Here is a 20,897-nt window from a genome sequence, read left to right as displayed (position 1 = left end):
TTCTCATCCTCTGTCACATATTAACTTTGTGATGGTCAGATTATTCTTACAAAAAAGGTTTCCAGCTGTCACAGAATCTTGCAACGAGCAGCAGAGCATTAACAATTACCTTTTGGCACAAGCCATAGAACAGAACCTTTTTGAGCGTTTAAACTTGTACTCATAGTCCACCCGACCACATAGTTCACATTTAAGTTTTGGAGGATCTTCATCATCTTTGGATCCTGAAAAAGAAACAAAGTAGATTAGATTTTAAGAACAAATCTTATTGTTACTTCCAAGTAGTGGTATCTCAAGATGCAATAGAACTTAGTCTGAACTTCAAATGAGTAGTAGATTTTGTTTCTGTCAAATTTTAAAGTTATGTCTATTTCCCCTCCTCCTGTATCATGTGACAGCCATCAGCCAATCACAAATGCATATATTCTGTGAATTCTTGCACATGCTCAGTAGGAGCTGGTGACAAAGTGTAAATATAAGAGACTGTGCAAATTTTGTTAACTGGAGTAAATTGGAAAGTTGTTTTAAATTGCTGCTCTATCTGAATCATGAAAGTTTAATTTTGACTTGAGTGTCCCTAAAAAAAAAAAAAAAAAAACATTAAAGGGACATGAAACCCAAATTTTTTCTTTTATGATTTAGAAAGAACATGCAATTTTAAACAACTTTCTAATTTACTTCTATTATCTAATTTGCTTTATTCTCTTGATATTCTGTGCTGAAAAGCATATCTAGATATGCTCAGTAGCTGCTGATTGGTTGCTGTACATAGATGCCTCATATGATTGGCTCACCCATGTGCATTGCTATTTCTTCAACTAAGGATAACTAAACAATTAAGCAAACTAGATAATAGAAGTAAATTGGAATGTTGTTTAAAATTGTATTCTCTACTTGAATCATTAAAGAATTTTTTGGGTTTAGTGTCCCTTTAACTAGAATATGCTCCCACTAAGTGCCGCCCAGGTCAAATGCCCTCTGAATCTTGTAGTCCCACCTGGTGCAAATATATAGCCTGCCCTGGTATACAAATACAAAAAGACACACAATGAAAACTCTGGTTTAAAATTTGTCAGCTAGGCATTTACCGGGATCTTAAAAAACAAACATGCTGGTTAATTAAGGTCCCTTCCCATAAGACTGACCAGTGAGCCATAGTGAACATTTCAAACCTAACAATACAAGTGACTAATTATTTGACTCTGCCGATGACCACAGAGATGATAGAGGGCATCCCAGACTAATGCACTCCATATTCACACCTGGTACAAAAGACTCCTCCATTTCTGAGTCTGTAGTGGTTGTAGTTGTATTATTGTCTTGCTGGGGAAGCTTCTCAGCCAACAGTCCCTGCTGAAACTTCTCCTGAGCCGCCACCAGTAGCGATGATCGACCCACCTGTTACACAAGGACAAGATGTGGTTAGACCAGGCTGCTGGGGACATCTTACTGTGTCCCCCTTTCCCACCAATCAGAATTGCTGTGCAAAGTGCTTTCCATGGCTTTTCAAGTGGTTTCCAAATTCAAATCCTTTCTGATCCATTTGTAAACCTTGAAATGACCCATATACCACACGCTTTTCTAATGCATTTGTGGCGCAGAAAAACCTATACCTAGCATAGGAACAATGCAACAGCAGTATTTTAATCTAGCAGAAAACTATTTTCACAGGATGTTTAAAGGGACACTGAACCCAATTTTTTTCTTTCGTGATTCAGATAGAGCATGCAATTTTAAGCAACTTTCTAGTCTACTCCTATTATCAAATTCTCTTGGTATCTTTATTTGAAAAGCAAGAATGTAAGTTTAGATGCCGGACCATTTTTGGTGAACAACCTGGGTTGTCCTTGCCGATTAGTGGATAAATTCCCCCACCAATAAACAAGTGCTGTCCATGGTCTGAACCAAAAATTGTCTGGCTCCTTAGCTTAGATGCCTTCTTTTTCAGATAAAGATAGCAAGAGAACAAAGAAAAATTGATAATAGGAGTAAATTAAAAAGTTGCTTAAAATTGCTGCTATATCTGAATCATGAAAGAAAACATTTGGGTTCAGTGTCCCTTTAAGCTTTTCAAATTAAACATGATCATCTAAATGTTAACCTATTGTTGCAATTAAGGGTTTTGGAGGTTTTTATATGGATATTCTTGGTTAAGTGAAGGAAAAACTGTTAGGCAAAATCACTATAGAATAAATGAGGTTTTAACTTTCACACTAGTCACATATCTTACTTGTGTGAAGATCTAAGAAAATCCATGAAAAAAAGTTAGCTACCAGCAAAGGGGTTAACAGATAGATACAGTGAGATCCAGGTCAGCTAGTTGAACACATTTGCTGAGCCAATGACAAGATGACAAGAATATAAGTAAATTGAAATGTCTCTTAAAAATGTCTAAACCATGAAAATTAAAAAAGGACAGTCTAGTGAAAAATAACCTCTCATGCTTCAGATAGGGCATGCAATTTTTAAACAACTTTTCAATTTACTTTTAGCATCAAATTTGCTTTGTTCTCTTGGTATTCTTAGTTGAAAGTTAAACCTAGGTAGGCTCATATGCTTATTTCTAAGCACTTGCCTTTTATCTCAGATTTATATCCGATTTTCAATGTTAGACAGTGCTAGTTTGTATGTGTCATATAAATAACATTGTGCTCACTCCCATGAAGTTAACTTGGAGTCAGTACTGATTGGCTAAAATGCAAGTCTGTCAAAAGAACTGAGATAAGGGGGCAGTATATATAAAATTGTACTAATATAACAGTGCTGGTTATGCAAAACTGGGGAATGGGTAATAAAGGGATTATCTATCTTTTAAACAATAACAATTCTGGAGTAGACTGTCCCTTTAATTTTGTATTTCATGTACTTTGTTTATCTCATGTTTAACTTTATTTCGCTGTCACATGGTTTACTAATCCGAATGTTTTACCAGTTGTTCTATGGGATTGGAATAAATAAAAAATCACATTGCACAGTAATTCCGAGAGATTAGATTTGGGGACCTGTGTGTTTTATGTGATGGATCAATGAAGAGGCACAGCACAGTATAGAAAATAGCAAAAAGCAGCCAACGGTGAACTTTAATAAAATGAAATTGTGGGAGAGGGATATAAAGAAAGTGAAATATATATATACTGTATATAGTATTACAATGATTTTCTCCACTACTTGTCTAGCAAACTACCGGAGGACCCACAATTATTCTTTGAAGCAATTGTAGGAACAGAGTCATTGCAATTCTAGTAGCAGCTACTATTGCAGGGCCTTGGAGTCCGCATGTTTTCATAATAAGTAAATAGCAGAACAAAAGGTTCTGATTTTAAGTAAGATGGTATTGGGTCTAAGAGCACTTGTTTATACACAGAGCAGTTGATACTTGGAATGGTCTTCCTGCAGAAGTGGTAGGAACCAATACAGTATGAGAGGATAAGAATGCTTGTAATGTGCACTTCAGACAGGAGGTTAGGTGGGCTGGCTGCTTCTTAAAGGAAGATCAACCCAAAATTGTATCTCATGGTTCAGATAGAGCATATCATTTTAAACACATGTCCAATTTACTTGTATTATCAAATAAGCTTCATTCACTTAGTATCCTTTTGCTGAAGAACCAGCAAAGCATAACTGTGAGCTAGCTGAACCTCTAGTGAGCCAATGATAAGAGGCAAATATGCTCCTGAGACTACCAAGGTATACTATTTAAGTCAATAGGAAAGTGGTTTATAATCGCATGCTCTAGCTGAATTGCGAAAGAAAAAAAAAAAGTTTGACTGACAAAATCTATGTAAAAGTTTTATATCAATGTCACAGTCTCGCAGCTCACTGGTATTTTTTTTTAAAGCATTATAGAAGAATGTGGCATACAAACCCGCCAATCTCCCCTCAAAAAATAGCTCCACATTTCCACTAGTCCCAGACAAAGAAGCTGCTGTGGACGAGTAAAAATATTTTTTAAAAAAAAGGGTCTTTCCTTTTTTTTTTTTTTTTTTTTAATCGTTACTGCAATGTTACTTTAGCTCAAAATCTAATAATGACATTTAAATAGTTAATATTCATTTAAAAAGTGACCGATTGTGCAGTTTTTTACACATTAGAACAAAGTTTGCACAAATACAGGTTGCACAAAACTGACAGCTCAGTGTGTGACCGAGTGGCTCTCAGCAGAGCGATGACATTAGTCACGGTCCCCGAGAGACAAAGAGCACTAAGCCCTGAAAAACCAATGTCTGCTCAACTCGACTTCCATTAACCCCTTATCTGCCAAAGGTGGCTGCAATAAACTGCATACCTTTTTGCCTCAGCCAGCTTTTATGCTCTAAGGGTTAAAGTGACTATTTTATCACATTTATTACAACTGAAAATGTAATTCCACATAAAATGTTTAATTATGTGTACAAAAACTCATTATTTATTTTCCCTGATTTTTCTTTAATTTAACTTGTTGTTCTACTGAAATATAAGCTACAGGGGATCCTGGATAGTGACCCTGCAACATTCTACCCAATGACTGATTGATCAGTGCACGTTATAGATCTGTTCTTAACTGACTACAGAAAAGGCGATAAGATAAATATTTTTAACAGGAACGTGCCGTCTGTAAAACATTGCAAATTCTAATAAAGTGACAGTTTAAATGCTTTTTAAACATCAATGTTTTATGGAGATCTTTTAATTTGTTTACATATTCTATGCATGTGAACCAAATCATTTTACGTATTTGTAGCGTTGCCATATTGCGACTTCAACTGGGGACACATATGAAAAATACATATGTCAGGGATCTTATAATTGAACATTATGAAAACATTTTTTTAAACAGCCCCTGGCGTGTATTATTCATAAGTGTCCTCCCTTAAAGCGGCAATATGGAAACCCTACATGCTTACGACAATGTGCAATCATCCAACACCTAAATAGTTAAAAGCCAAGCCCTCAGATTTACGCCCCACCCAAAGTGAAAATTCCACAGTGGCAATGCAGAGTGACTGGACAGAAAAAGCAAAAGTATATTGTTCACAACTCATGGGACAGGAAACATTTCATACTCTACCGCTTATAACAAAGTAAGGAAATATAGGTTGTGGATTACAGGAAACTGTATCATTTGCCAACACAAAAGTACAATAGACTATGTAGAGTGCAGACCGTGCCTGAGTGAGAAGACGGAGTGGTTATTGCATGCACCATAATGTCAAGAACACGTTAACATGCACTCTAGGAAAGGAAATACAGGTCAGTTAAGGCTAAACCTAAGCAGCATGCAGCGTATCCCAGCACCAACCCTGTGGAAAAAGCAAGTAGAGACATAGGAAGGACGTGTTCGAGCCCTGGGTATGCAATGCCAGGGGCTGCTGCCCTTTGTAACATTATAATGAAATAAAAGTCTCTGCCGAGACCTACAGACCCACCTCTAGCACAGCTCTGCTCCTGTGTGACTGCAAAAGTAAAACTGAAATCAATGACAAGGAAATTGTACAAAGCACAGACAAGTCAGATGTTTTAAAATCACAACAAATGTTTTTGTCACCGTTAGATTCTTCTAATGTCACTTCTACTGAAAGCTCCTGTAGACCAGGGAGCCCTCACTGGGCTATGTCAAATAAAAAGCAGAAATCTCTAAAAATCATTTAACACAACTGAAATGAAATCCTGAGAATTAAAACACAAGGCATATTAAATAGTTAACTGTGTCTTTATAACGTTGAAATGACTAGCAATAAAGATATTTCTTTGTATTGTTTTCCTGGTGTGAAGGATACAACATTCAGCAATGTATTTTGTTGTTGTGTTGACTTAGGCACTGGGAAATTTGCTGTCCTGTAAACGGAGGGGTCATGCAACCTGGGGATTATGGATTTGTAATAAACTTAGTAAATAAAACATTTGGAGATTATAGGAGATGGAATGAGTCATATAACAGAACTACCCCTCAAAAGTCGTTTCCTATCCTCATTGCAACTGCCTTAGGCTGGTGGGGCTGATAATAGGACAGCTAAACTCAGGCAGCACAGTATAAAAAAAAAGTAACAATTAAGGTTGCTTCCTGTCTGCTAAGCATCTCCTGCATATGGAAAATATATTACTAAACAGCCAGAAACAAAACCAAATGGCAAAGTTGGATTTTAAAGTTTAGATACTTCATTTAAGGAAAATGTAATTAAAACAAGATGAAATTTTAAGCAAACTGTAGAATAATAATAATAATAAAAAAGTATACATTAGATATATACACAAAACGTACGTTTCAGGGAAATCATATGTAAAAATATAATTGTTTAGTCAGATTTTTATGGCGCTGTTCAGACAGTTTGTTAATGAAAATCCATTCACCCGCTATTTCAGGGCAGCAGAAGTGCAAATCAACTGCAGCTTAAATGTATATAAAGCTTAAGTAATAGGCAGCGCTACTGCTACAAGCAGGATTGTCACAAACAATAGTTATTGGCTAAGACAGTAAACAAACTACTGATAAGGACATTGCTGGATCGTTATTGACTAGTGTAAGTGTGAACTTTCCCACCTTTGGACTAACTGTTTTAAAGGGATATAAAACCCACATTTTTTAAATTTCATAATTTAGAAAGAAAGTGCAAATTCTAACAACTTTCTAATTTATTTCTATTATCTAATTTGCTTAATTCTCTCAATATCCTTTGATGAAAAGCATATCTAAATAGGCTCAGTAGCTGCTGATCAGTGGCTGCACATAGATGCCTCGTGATTGGTTCACTCATGAGCATTGCTATTTCTTCAACTAAATATATCTAAAGAATAAAACAAATTGGATAATAGGACTAAATTAGAAAGTTGTTTAAAATTGTGTTCTTTATCCGAATCATGAAAGAATTTTTTGGGGTTTCATGTCCCTTTAACTGCATGAAGAAATCAACAAAACAAAATTGTGGCATTCATTCTTGTTTATCTTAGTTAATTTTAGCATTTGTTCAAAACAGACATCACATATCTAGTATACATAAATAAACATTAACTAGATGTACTTCTGTAAGGTTTTAGCCCTGTGATAACTAGTTTTTTTTATTCATGCTGCAACGTCACTACTAGCTTAAAGGGATATAAAACCCAAAAGGTTTCATTCATGATCCAGACAGAGCATACACGTTTAAATCAATTTCCAATTTACTTCAATAATAATTTTCTTTGTTTTCTTGTTATCCTTTGTTGAAAAACAGGAAGGTAAGGTCAGGAGTGTGCACGTGTGTGCAGCACTTTACGGCAGCAGTTTTGCAACAATGTTATACATTAGCAGGAGCGCTAGATGGCCGCACTATTTCCTGTCATGTTGTAGTGCTTAAAGCATGTGCACGCTACCTACCTAGATATCTCTTCAACAAAGAATAACACAAGAACAAATCAAATTTGATAATAGAAGTAAATTGGAAACTTTTTAAAAAAATTGTATGCTCTGTCTGAATCATGAAAGAAACATTTTGAGTTTCATGTCCCTTTAGAGACAGTAAACACCTTGTAATTACAAGACATTTCTTTTGTGTTGCTATTGAACAACATCAGCAAAGTCTTGATATTTTTAAAACAAATTAACATCCTTTCTACTATTTTTCAGCATCAAAACTCCGCTCACCATTTCCCTTATCCAGTGGAGCCAATCTGAGCTTTAGTCTACAGACAACAAGGCTAGCTACAGTCATACATTTTGCATAAAGTGAATTGTTTTGCAGTTGTTATCAGTTACAGCCAATCAAAGACAGCTATGTAGCAGGGAAGTCAGCAGGTGCATTTCTAGTTCTGAGAATTAGAAATTGCTCAATTACATGAAAGGTGAGCAAAATAAATAATGAAAGCATATTGTTTCATTAAGCGTTTTATATAAAAATGTCAAGGTGTTTAGTGTCCCTTTATTCCCAGTGCCTGTACGTGTGCCATGTGACATTAGTGTATTCCCTCAGCTGGCATAATAAAAGAGTTAATCATACCGGGAAGGGTTGGGCTCCTTCTTGGATCACGAAGCCTTCAATGACATGGGTGAGGATCTGGGGTTTGACCACGGCCTGCGGTGGTTTATTCTCACCATTCTGCGGTGTGGTGCCTGTGGCAGCAATAGGCACCGGGGAGGATCCGTTCCCAGAGGTCATGTCCAAGGCAAGATGGACGTTTGGATCAGGAAGACACAGCTGGCTGGAATCTAAAGAAAAAGAAGAGAAAGAGGAATGAAACACAAACTGAAAATGATGTAAATCAGCAGAGGGTACTGTACAAGGCCATAATTATACACAAACATATCTAGTATACTGAGGCTTGGATATGGGCTGGAGATTATTACTGTGACACCCCATTACTACTGCTTTATTCAATTCAAACCGTAGCAGGAAGCCACTAGACATGCACATATTCTGGTTCACACCATGGAAAGGGTCTCACTTTTAATATGCTTCAAGTTCAAACCAAGTCAAGCAAATACTTAATGCACAAGAGGGGCTTTATTAAAAGGGACAGTAAAGTCAAAATTAAATGGATTGGAACAAACAACTTTCCAATTTACTTTTAAAATCAATTTAGCTTACTTCTCTTGGTATCCTTTGTTAAAGAGTAATCATAGATGAGCTGAGGAGCGTGCATGTGTCCTTAACCATCTGACAGCAAAGTTTGCAACAATAGACTACTAAAGACAATCTAGGTTAACTCTTCAACAAAGGATACCAATAGAAGAAAACAATTTGATACTAGAAATAAACTGGAAAGGTGTTTCAAATTGTATGCTCTATCAGAATTATAAATGCGTAATTAATGACTTTACTGTCCCTTTAAGGTAAACATGACACCCAGGATGAGCACACAGTTGGGGAACATGTAGTTGACTCATGAAATAGACTTCCAACAGAGGTGGTAAGGACAGAGAGTTATTTAAATCAATTCAAGAATGCCGGGGATATGCACAGTACTAGTCTAAGAATTAAGCACACTAACACTTAACCAGGAACTATAAATCAGACTCAATAAGTCATCTGGATTTTATTCAAAAACTATTTTTTCTTCTGATTTATATTCACGTCAGGCAGGCTCGGTATACCTGGGAAAGACTTTGTCTTGTAACACTCAGGAGTATATAAATAAGTGCACAATCACAAAAATACCCCATAGAGCCCATCACACAGCAGATAATCAGCTCAAACCTCATATTCTAAGGGGCTTGTCTAATGAAGTCTACGGGAACAGATGGTCAGAGCAGCCATGAAAGTACAAGGCAGCTGTATGCAGAAAAGTGGTCCTTCAAAGCTCTGATAGGCTAGCGGCCCTGTCTCTCCTGCTTGTCTATGATAATACGTTTATCAGCAAGATCCAAACTTAGCCGCCAGCTCTTGCCTCACGAAGGGATTAGAGAAGAACTGAACTACTGGTGGAGAACACCTTGTTTTAGGGCAGATTATCTCAAGCCAGCATGAATTTATAGTCTCTCTTTGTAATAAAGAGATTTAAATGGAAAGCATTGTGGGATAAAAAAACAAACAAAAAACTAGCTGATATGGAAAAATGGGGCACAGTAAATAAAAAATGAATTATAATACATACGTATGCTTATAAACATATGTATATAAATATAAAGCTAAAAACAGAAAAACACAATAAAAGTGAGGAACAGACCTTTGAATCTCAAATGATGTTGCAGGTGAGGAGCTGTAACTTCAAGAAAGAACTAAAACTCCCAGCGAAAACTTAATCAGGGGAAGAAAATCTCCATCAAGCCACAAGAGGAAAACTTTCAAGTTCAGAAAAGTATTAGCCCAATGACCCTGGTTAGACTCCTGGCTTTGCCTCCAGATAACCTGACAGCGAGTGACCCTCTGTCCTCCTGGGTCACTACAGACCAGCACTGTCAGGTCACAGTAAAAGGTAGAGAAAGAAAAAGCAGAGTCCCTGGACAGGTGTCAGTCACAAGCTTGATGAAGGTCCCCCTGCCCCCCTGGCTGAACTGTAGGCCAGGATTTTTAGCTGCCCCCTCCTGCCCTGCATTAGCTCCTGAGGCTGCATGGAGAGATCAGCGCCCAAAGCTTTTGTTGAGAGTCCAGTTAGAGGGAGGAAGTGCAGCTGCTATCCACCCTAGAGTTTATAGGCCTCAGCTTCTTCTCATGAGACCCAACAGCTTCTCTGGCCTATGGAAGGCACATTGTCCATGCAAAGCCCCGGGCTCAGGCTTCATGCTTGTGTTCCCAGCACTAAGACAATGAATGAGCAGCTCAGCCCTTTGTAAGCTCCCCCCCAAGCAGGCACTCTAAGGCTGCCCATTGGCTGAGCTACCCCAGCTTCCCTCCTCCAATCCAGGAGGCCAGGCAGAGGCAGGGAGGGGACGCCAGGAAAACAAGGAGGAGGGGGAGGAGGGATGGGCCCAAACACAGATCCCAACAACAGCTGCTACATAAGTGTGCCAGCTGCCTGTGTATGAGTGTGCTGAGAGTCCCCAAATGCACGCCAACACCACAGGGGGCACGCACCGAGGGATGCCCTCAATACGCGCAAAGAGGGACTCCTTCAGTATACAAACTTATCTAAACAGGAAACCCCTAACAACACACAAAACCGTTCAGTAAATATACACTCACATCAGGCAACTGCTAACTAACAAACTTATTAGGAAACCCCTGAAAACACCACACACCAAGGACATCTCACAGAGGGTACATACTCCAGGGAACCCCAAAATACACACAAGCACAAACACAGAGCACACACACCAGGGAACCCCAAAATACACACAAGCACTAACACAGAACATACTCCAGGGAACCCCAAAATACACACAAGCACTAACACAGAACATACTCCAGGGAACCCCAAAATACACACAAGCACTAAGACAGAGCACACACACCAGGGAACCCCAAAATACACACAAGCACTAACACAGAGCACACACACCAGGGAACCCCAAAATACACACAAGCACTAACACAGAACATACTCCAGGGAACCCCAAAATACACACAAGCACTAACACAGAACATACTCCAGGGAACCCCAAAATACACACAAGCACTAAGACAGAGCACACACACCAGGGAACCCCAAAATACACACAAACACTAACACAGAGCACACACACCAGGGAACCCCAAAATACACACAAGCACTAAGACAGAGCACACACACCAGGGAACCCCAAAATACACAGAAGCACTAACACAGAGCACACACCAGGGAACCCCAAAATACACACAAGCACTAACACAGAACATACTCCAGGGAACCCCAAAATACACATAAGCACTAACACAGAGCACACACCAGGGAACCCCAAAATACACACAAGCACTAATACAGAGCACACACACCAGGGAACCCCAAAATATACACAAGCACTAACACAGAGCACACACACCAGGGAACCCCAAAATACACACAAGCACTAACACAGAACATACTCCAGGGAACCCCAAAATAAACACAAGCACTAACACAGAACATACTCCAGGGAACCCCAAAATAAACACAAGCACTAACACAGAACACACACCAGGGAACCCCAAAATAAACACAAGCACTAACACAGAACATACTCCAGGGAACCCCAAAATACACACAAGCACTAACACAGAACATACTCCAGGGAACCCCAAAATACACACAAGCACTAACACAGAACATACTCCAGGGAACCCCAAAATACACACAAGCACTAACACAGAGCACACACCAGGGAACCCCAAAATACACTCAAGCACTAACACAGAACATACACCAGGGAACCCCAAAATACACTCAAGCACTAACACAGAACATACACCAGGGAACCCCAAAATACACACAAGCACTAACACAGAACATACACCAGGGAACCTCAAAATACACACAAGCACTAACAGAGCACACACTAGGGAACCCCAAAAAACACACAAGCACTAACAGAGCACACAAACCAGGGAACCCCAAAATACACACAAGCACAGAACACACACCAGGGAACCCCAAAATACACACAAGCACTAACAGAGCACACACAGCAGGGAACCCCAAAATACACACAAGCACTAACAGAGCACACACCAGGGAACCCCAAAACACACACAAGCACTAACACAGAACACACCAGGGAACCCCAAAATACACACACAAGCACTAACACAAAGCACACACTAGGGAACCCCAAAATACACACACACACGCACCAACACATAGCACACACCAGGGCACCCCAAAATACACACACAAGCACTAACACAGAACACACACAAGCACTAACACAGAACACACACCAGGGAACCCCAAAATACACACACAAGCACTAACACAGAGCACACACTAGGGAACCCCAAAATACACACACAAGCACTAACACATAGCACACACCAGGGCACCCCAAAATACACACACAAGCACTAACACATAGCACACACCAGGGCACCCCAAAATACACACACAAGCACTAACACATAGCAAACTCCAGGGCACCCCAAAATACACACACAAGCACTAACACAGAGCACACACAAGCACTAACACAGAACACACCAGGGAACCCAAAATATGCACACAAGCACTAACACAGAACACACACCAGGGAACCCCAAAACACACACACACACAAGCACTAACACCGAGCACACACCAGGGAACCCCAAAATACACACGCACTAACACAGAGCACACACCAGGGAACCCCAAAATACACACACGCACTAACACAGAGCACACACCAGGGAACCCCAAAATACACACAAACACTAACACAGAGCACACACCAGGGAACCCCAAAATACACACAAACACTAACACAGAGCACACACCAGGGAACCCCAAAATACATGTACACACACACACAAATACAAGCAAGAAAACTTCTCAAAATATTGTAACAGCTATAACCAGAATGACTGAGGAAGTTAAACAAATGAATGACCAATTAGGGGTCTCCCCATAACAGAAACATCACTTTCTTGGAGCTTTCAATATAAACTCGCATTTAATAGAACTATAAAGGGACATAAAGCTTAAATAAGAAAATCGTATAATGTTCTAATGCATTGCAGGCTAGCAAAAGGGCGATAATAAAAAAAAAATCTACCTATGTGCTTAACCCCACAAAGGGAATAAACACATAGTTAAAATCAACCCTGGAGCTGCAAAAACAGAAGTAAAGTGACTTCTCACATAATTCACTCGCGATTGGCTCAGCTTCGGTGTTGAGCTCGGAAACAGCAGTGTGGAGCTGACTTTAACTGTGTGTTTAAACCCATTGTTAGGGTTAAAGGGACATTATACACTAGATTTTTCTTTGCATAAATGTTTGTAGATGATCCATTTATATAGCCCATACAGCTTTTTTTTTTAAATGTACAGTAGGGCTGCACGCTTAATCGCCGCTATTTAAAAACAGCGAGAGTATGCGGTTTTTAGCCCCGCCCCCTATGACATACAGGAGGGCTGGCTGTAACTGTTCATTGCGTGCGGGCTTCTGTAGGGAAAGGAGAGAGTGGAGGGAGTGAGGGGGAAAGAAAGGCTATGCAGGAGTTGCGCTATAGAGGAATTTGCCGGTTTGCCTCAGCTCCGAAGGCAGCAGTCACAGCAGCCTACACAGGTAAAATAAAGCCTCTTCTTTTAAAGAAAGTATTTATTGACGCAAACAGTTCAGAAAGTGCACCACGGAAATAGCTCAGACAGTGAAGCACAAGTGCACTTTTACTCTACTGTCTGATCTATTATCCATGGTGCACTTTCTGAAATGTTTTAAACCCTTCAACAAGACTTTCTTTTTGAAAAGATATATTTAGTTTTTGAAATATATATTTTTTTCTGATGTATGGGAAGTTCATATGTTAATCACACCACAGTTAGAATGACTGCCCAGGAAAACACGACAATGTTGTGTCAGGCAGCATTTTATTTGAACTATTTCGTGGTTTGTATTTTTATGCTCCAAGAGTGTATTGGACATTGAGAAACAGGTACAGTAAGATTCTGTAGTGTTAAATACATTTTTATTGAAAAATTAAGGTGTTATAGTCATTTATAAGAAAATCGCCATTGCGATTTTTTGGGTCCATTTCATTTTTGCCCATATCGCCCAGCCCTAATGTATAGTTTTGCTTATTTTTAAATAACATTGCACTGATTTTCAGATTCATAACCAAGCCCCAAAGTTTTATGAGAATATTGATGTCTACCTACTCCAGCTTGCTCCTGTTTGTGTAAAGGGTCTTTTCATACGCAGAGGAAGGGGGAGTGTCTTCTCTTTTTGGTATACAACCACTTTCAGTGGGTGTTCCAGCTAACCTTTACAACAGAGCTAAACTGGGAGCTTTCAAGTAAGTGTTTAAACAGTTTTATACTGGATTTGTATATCTGTATATGTGCATATTATTTATATATACTTTATAGTAGTGTCTATTACATGCAGTTATATGAAAATTGGCGTATAATGTCCCTTTAAGCACAGTTATAGAGAAGCATTAATGCAATTAGAAAATGCAGTAGTGAGGTTAATGCCAGCGATGGAAGCTGTGCCTCCTGCGCACTATTTGGATGTTCGTATGGCTGAGCCGAGTTGCTGTCAGTTGACCAAGCGCTCTACTAATGAAAGTGTCTGAGCCTTCAGGATTAACACAAAACAGCCGCTCAGTTCATATTCATATCAACACAATGACTGGCCGCTCAGTCACGGGGTAATGAGGGCAGATGGTGCAACTCGGGGAGATCCTAGGCTCAAGCTGCACAGCTCAGACTTGGGAAGATGCCAACTAGATTCTAGTTTATTACACTACGTCATAACATGAACCCTTATAAAGGGGTTGTCCAAGCTAAGGCCCGGGGCCACCTCATGGCTTTATATTGATTTGTATCTAACCACACAAACTCTCACTCCATACTACAACTAAGTATTCTCATACAGTAAACAGTGTTCCTCTAGGTCTCATTCTAACATCTCATACGTGTGCAGTTCACGTGTTTCTTGGTATGTGCGTGTACGGAAGTTTGTAATATTTAAAGGGACAGTCAAGTCCCAAAAATTAAAAAAACTTTCATAATTTAAATAGGGAATGTAATTTTAAACAACTTTCCAATTTACTTTTATTACCAATTTTGCTTTGTTCTCTTGGTATTCTTAGTTGAAAGCTAATTTCTTAGACCTTGAAGGCTGCCTCTAATCTGAATGCATTCTGACCACTAGAGGGCATTAGTTCATGTGTTTCATATAGATAACATTGAGCTCATACGCGTGAAGTTACCCTGGAGTGAGCACTGATTGGCTAAAATGCAAGTCTGTCAAAAGAACTGAAATAAGGGGGCAGTTTACAGAGGCTTAGATACAAGGTAATCACAGAGGTAAAAAGTATATTAATATAACTGTGTTGTTTATGCAAAACTGGGGAATGGGTAATAAAGGGATTATCTTTCTTTTTAAACAACAGAAATTCTGGTATTGACTGTCCCTTTAACTTGCTAAAGAACTGCTCATTGTTTTTTATGGAAACGATTTGAAATATTTGTTCACTGGCCCTTTCAAGTAGGGAAAAAAATATAATGTTATTAATATCCAATAATCCAGTGGGGGCTCGTCCACTAGGTCATTGAGAACCGTGCCCCCCAAAATGTCCTTAAACTAAACAGAGTAGGGGGCTGATTTAGGATTGTGGCTAACAAACTGCTGCAGGGTTAAAGGGACATTGTACACTAGATTTTTCTTTGCATAAATGTTTTGTAGAATGTAGATGATCCATTTATATAGCCCATCTGGGAGTGTTTTTGTAACAATGTATAGTTTTGCTTCTTTTTTAATAACATTGTGCTGAATTTCAGACTCCTATACAAGCCCCAGAGTTTTAGATGTATACTGACGTCTCTTTAAAGTGATGGTAAATCCGAGCGTTTAACAAATGCTAGGATTTACCATCACTAAAAATAAAGTGGAGTTTAAGTGATCAGATATTTAAAAAAAGGGTGCTAGATTCACCCTGAATGTGCCGTCGCACATCGCTAAACTCAGTGGCTCCAGCCGCCCACAGCACATCGCTCTTCTACCAATAACGCTTGCACCTCTAAACCAATAGCCGTGCGTGAAGGAGAGCGATATGCCATGGGCGGCCAGAGCTGATGAGTTTAGCGATGTCCAGCGACACAGAAAGGGTGAGTTAAGCACTTTTTTTTTTATATCTGATCACTTAAACGCCACTTTATTTTTAGTGATGGTAAATTATACGCTGGGATTTACCATCCCTTAAAGGTCATATCTGATAAGGGTACATGGCTGACAGAGTGGTTGCACAGCTGGGGTTTGATCGAATGCAAATATGCAGCTGATGGAGGGGCTGCCGTGCCACGAGTCTGATCTCATGTGGGAATGCGGCTAACAGAGGAGCTGCAGGTCCAGGGTATGATCAGATATGGGTACGTGGCTGACAGAGGGTCTGTAGTGCCAGGGGACTGATCTAATGTGGGTATGTGGCCGACAGAGAGGCTGCAGTGGCAGGGGTCCGATCTTATGTGGTTATGGGCTGACAGAAGGAATGCAGGGTCAGGGCTCTGCTCTAAGGTGGGTATGCGGCTGACAGAAGGGCTGCAGGGTCAGCGGCTGACAGAGGGGCTGCAGGGTCAGGGGTCTGCTCTCATGTGGGTATGTGGCTGACAGAGGGGCTGCAGGGTCAGGGGTCTGCTCTCATGTGGGTATGCGGCTGACAGAGGGGCTGCAGGGTCAGGGGTCTGCGGCTGACAGAGGGGCTGCAGGGTCAGGGGTCTGCTCTCATATGGGTATGCAGCTAACAGAGGGGCTGCAGGGTAAGGAGTCTGCTCTCATGTGGGTATGTGGCTGACAGAGGGGCTACAGGGTCAGGAGCCTGCTCTCATGTGGCTGACAGAGGGGCTGCAGGGTCAGGGGTTTGCTCTCACATGGCTGACAGAGGGGCTGCAGAGTCAGGGGTCTGCTCTCATGTGGGTATGTGGCTGACAGAGGGGCTGCAGGGTCAGGGGTCTGCTCTCATGTGGCTGACAGAGGGGCTGCAGGATCAGGGGTCTGCTCTCATGTGGGTATGTGGCTGACAGAGGGGCTGCAGGGTCAGGGGTCTGCTCTCATGTGGCTGACAGAGAGGCTGCAGGGTCAGGGGTCTGCTCTCATGTGGGTATGTGGCTGCCAGAGGGGCTGCAGGGTCAGTGGTCTGCTCTCATGTGGCTGACAGAGGGGCTGCAGGGTCCGGGGTCTGCTCTCATGTGGTTGACAGAGGGGCTGCAGGGTCAGGGATCTGCTCTCATGTGGTTGACAGAGGGGCTGCAGGGTCAGGGGTCTGCTCTCATGTGGTTGACAGAGGGGCTGCAGGGTCCGGGGTCTGCTCTCATGTGGTTGACAGAGGGGCTGCAGGGTCAGGGGTCTGCTCTCATGTGGCTGACAGAGGGGCTGCAGAGTCAGGGGTCTGCTCTCATGTGGCTGACAGAGGGGCTGCAGAGTCAGGGGTCTGCTCTCATGTGGCTGACAGAGGGGCTGCAGAGTCAGGGGTCTGCTCTCATGTGGTTGACAGAGGGGCTGCAGGGTCAGGGGTCTGCTCTCATGTGGCTGACAGAGGGGCTGCAGGGTCAGGGGTCTGCTCTCATGTGGGTATGTGGCTGACAGAGGGGCTGCAGGGTCAGGGGTCTGCTCTCATGTGGTTGACAGAGGGGCTGCAGGGTCAGGGGTCTGCTCTCATGTGGGTATGCGGCTGACAGAGGGGCTGCAAGGTCAGTGGTCTGCTCTCATGTGGCTGACAGAGAGGCTGCAGGGTCAGGGGTCTGCTCTCATGTGGGTATGAGGCTGACAGAGGGGCTGCAGGGTCAGGGGTCTTCTCTCATGTGGCTGACAGAGAGGCTGCAGGGTCAGGGGTCTGTTCTCATGTGGGTATGCGGCTGACAGAGGGGCTGCAAGGTCAGGAGTCTGCTCTCATGTGGGTATGCGGCTGTAACAATGTATAGTTTTGCTTCTTTTTTAATAACATTGTGCTGAATTTCAGACTCCTATACAAGCCCCAGAGTTTTAGATGTATACTGACGTCTCTTTAAAGTGATGGTAAATCCGAGCGTTTAACAAATGCTAGGATTTACCATCACTAAAAATAAAGTGGAGTTTAAGTGATCAGATATTTAAAAAAAGGGTGCTAGATTCACCCTGAATGTGCCGTCGCACATCGCTAAACTCAGTGGCTCCAGCCGCCCACAGCACATCGCTCTTCTACCAATAACGCTTGCACCTCTAAACCAATAGCCGTGCGTGAAGGAGAGCGATATGCCATGGGCGGCCAGAGCTGATGAGTTTAGCGATGTCCAGCGACACAGAAAGGGTGAGTTAAGCACTTTTTTTTTTATATCTGATCACTTAAACGCCACTTTATTTTTAGTGATGGTAAATTATACGCTGGGATTTACCATCCCTTAAAGGTCATATCTGATAAGGGTACATGGCTGACAGAGTGGTTGCACAGCTGGGGTTTGATCGAATGCAAATATGCAGCTGATGGAGGGGCTGCCGTGCCACGAGTCTGATCTCATGTGGGAATGCGGCTAACAGAGGAGCTGCAGGTCCAGGGTATGATCAGATATGGGTACGTGGCTGACAGAGGGTCTGTAGTGCCAGGGGACTGATCTAATGTGGGTATGTGGCCGACAGAGAGGCTGCAGTGGCAGGGGTCCGATCTTATGTGGTTATGGGCTGACAGAAGGAATGCAGGGTCAGGGCTCTGCTCTAAGGTGGGTATGCGGCTGACAGAAGGGCTGCAGGGTCAGCGGCTGACAGAGGGGCTGCAGGGTCAGGGGTCTGCTCTCATGTGGGTATGTGGCTGACAGAGGGGCTGCAGGGTCAGGGGTCTGCTCTCATGTGGGTATGCGGCTGACAGAGGGGCTGCAGGGTCAGGGGTCTGCGGCTGACAGAGGGGCTGCAGGGTCAGGGGTCTGCTCTCATATGGGTATGCAGCTAACAGAGGGGCTGCAGGGTAAGGAGTCTGCTCTCATGTGGGTATGTGGCTGACAGAGGGGCTACAGGGTCAGGAGCCTGCTCTCATGTGGCTGACAGAGGGGCTGCAGGGTCAGGGGTTTGCTCTCACATGGCTGACAGAGGGGCTGCAGAGTCAGGGGTCTGCTCACATGTGGGTATGTGGCTGACAGAGGGGCTGCAGGGTCAGGGGTCTGCTCTCATGTGGCTGACAGAGGGGCTGCAGGATCAGGGGTCTGCTCTCATGTGGGTATGTGGCTGACAGAGGGGCTGCAGGGTCAGGGGTCTGCTCTCATGTGGTTGACAGAGAGGCTGCAGGGTCAGGGGTCTGCTCTCATGTGGGTATGTGGCTGCCAGAGGGGCTGCAGGGTCAGTGGTCTGCTCTCATGTGGCTGACAGAGGGGCTGCAGGGTCCGGGGTCTGCTCTCATGTGGTTGACAGAGGGGCTGCAGGGTCAGGGATCTGCTCTCATGTGGTTGACAGAGGGGCTGCAGGGTCAGGGGTCTGCTCTCATGTGGTTGACAGAGGGGCTGCAGGGTCCGGGGTCTGCTCTCATGTGGTTGACAGAGGGGCTGCAGGGTCAGGGGTCTGCTCTCATGTGGCTGACAGAGGGGCTGCAGAGTCAGGGGTCTGCTCTCATGTGGCTGACAGAGGGGCTGCAGAGTCAGGGGTCTGCTCTCATGTGGCTGACAGAGGGGCTGCAGAGTCAGGGGTCTGCTCTCATGTGGTTGACAGAGGGGCTGCAGAGTCAGGGGTCTGCTCTCATGTGGCTGACAGAGGGGCTGCAGGGTCAGGGGTCTGCTCTCATGTGGGTATGTGGCTGACAGAGGGGCTGCAGGGTCAGGGGTCTGCTCTCATGTGGTTGACAGAGGGGCTGCAGGGTCAGGGGTCTGCTCTCATGTGGGTATGCGGCTGACAGAGGGGCTGCAAGGTCAGTGGTCTGCTCTCATGTGGCTGACAGAGAGGCTGCAGGGTCAGGGGTCTGCTCTCATGTGGGTATGAGGCTGACAGAGGGGCTGCAGGGTCAGGGGTCTTCTCTCATGTGGCTGACAGAGAGGCTGCAGGGTCAGGGGTCTGTTCTCATGTGGGTATGCGGCTGACAGAGGGGCTGCAAGGTCAGGAGTCTGCTCTCATGTGGGTATGCGGCTGACAGAGGGGGCTGCAGGGGTCAGGGGTCTGCGGCTGACAGAGGGGCTGCAGGGTCAGGGGTCTGCTCTCATATGGGTATGCAGCTAACAGAGGGGCTGCAGGGTAAGGAGTCTGCTCTCATGTGGGTATGTGGCTGACAGAGGGGCTACAGGGTCAGGAGCCTGCTCTCATGTGGCTGACAGAGGGGCTGCAGGGTCAGGGGTTTGCTCTCACATGGCTGACAGAGGGGCTGCAGAGTCAGGGGTCTGCTCACATGTGGGTATGTGGCTGACAGAGGGGCTGCAGGGTCAGGGGTCTGCTCTCATGTGGTTGACAGAGAGGCTGCAGGGTCAGGGGTCTGCTCTCATGTGGGTATGTGGCTGCCAGAGGGGCTTCAGGGTCAGTGGTCTGCTCTCATGTGGCTGCCAGAGGGGCTGCAGGGTCCGGGGTCTGCTCTCATGTGGTTGACAGAGGGGCTGCAGGGTCAGGGATCTGCTCTCATGTGGTTGACAGAGGGGCTGCAGGGTCAGGGGTCTGCTCTCATGTGGTTGACAGAGGGGCTGCAGGGTCAGGGGTCTGCTCTCATGTGGTTGACAGAGGGGCTGCAGGGTCCGGGGTCTGCTCTCATGTGGTTGACAGAGGGGCTGCAGGGTCAGGGGTCTGCTCTCATGTGGTTGACAGAGGGGCTGCAGGGTCAGGGGTCTGCTCTCATGTGGCTGACAGAGGGGCTGCAGAGTCAGGGGTCTGCTCTCATGTGGCTGACAGAGGGGCTGCAGAGTCAGGGGTCTGCTCTCATGTGGCTGACAGAGGGGCTGCAGAGTCAGGGGTCTGCTCTCATGTGGTTGACAGAGGGGCTGCA

At 43.6% G+C, this 20,897-nt stretch overlaps 1 protein-coding gene across 2 annotated transcripts in view; it reads right to left on the bottom strand.

Moving 5' to 3' along the window:
* The window catches only part of PHC2 (polyhomeotic homolog 2), a 218,668-nt gene that overhangs the window by 21,963 nt on the left and 175,808 nt on the right, over positions 1–20,897 (bottom strand). Inside the window, exons 1-5 of one of the 2 annotated variants that reach the window (XM_053690194.1) lie at positions 9,616–10,198; positions 7,950–8,158; positions 5,406–5,432; positions 1,263–1,398; positions 110–224 (exon numbers count right to left, since the gene is read on the bottom strand). In XM_053690194.1, the coding sequence (XP_053546169.1) occupies positions 110–224; positions 1,263–1,398; positions 5,406–5,432; positions 7,950–8,108 (437 nt within the window). In that variant the 5' untranslated portion in view covers positions 8,109–8,158; positions 9,616–10,198. Of the gene's footprint in view, positions 1–109; positions 225–1,262; positions 1,399–5,405; positions 5,433–7,949; positions 8,159–9,615; positions 10,199–20,897 lie in introns of those variants that run through there. The other variant, XM_053690193.1, reaches the window with a different exon arrangement.

Source organism: Bombina bombina, chromosome 8 (genome assembly GCF_027579735.1).
Source record: "Bombina bombina isolate aBomBom1 chromosome 8, aBomBom1.pri, whole genome shotgun sequence".
NCBI lineage: Eukaryota > Metazoa > Chordata > Amphibia > Anura > Bombinatoridae > Bombina > Bombina bombina.
The sequence above is the reverse complement of the archived record's forward strand: the minus strand, read 5'-3'. Positions and strand labels throughout refer to the sequence as shown.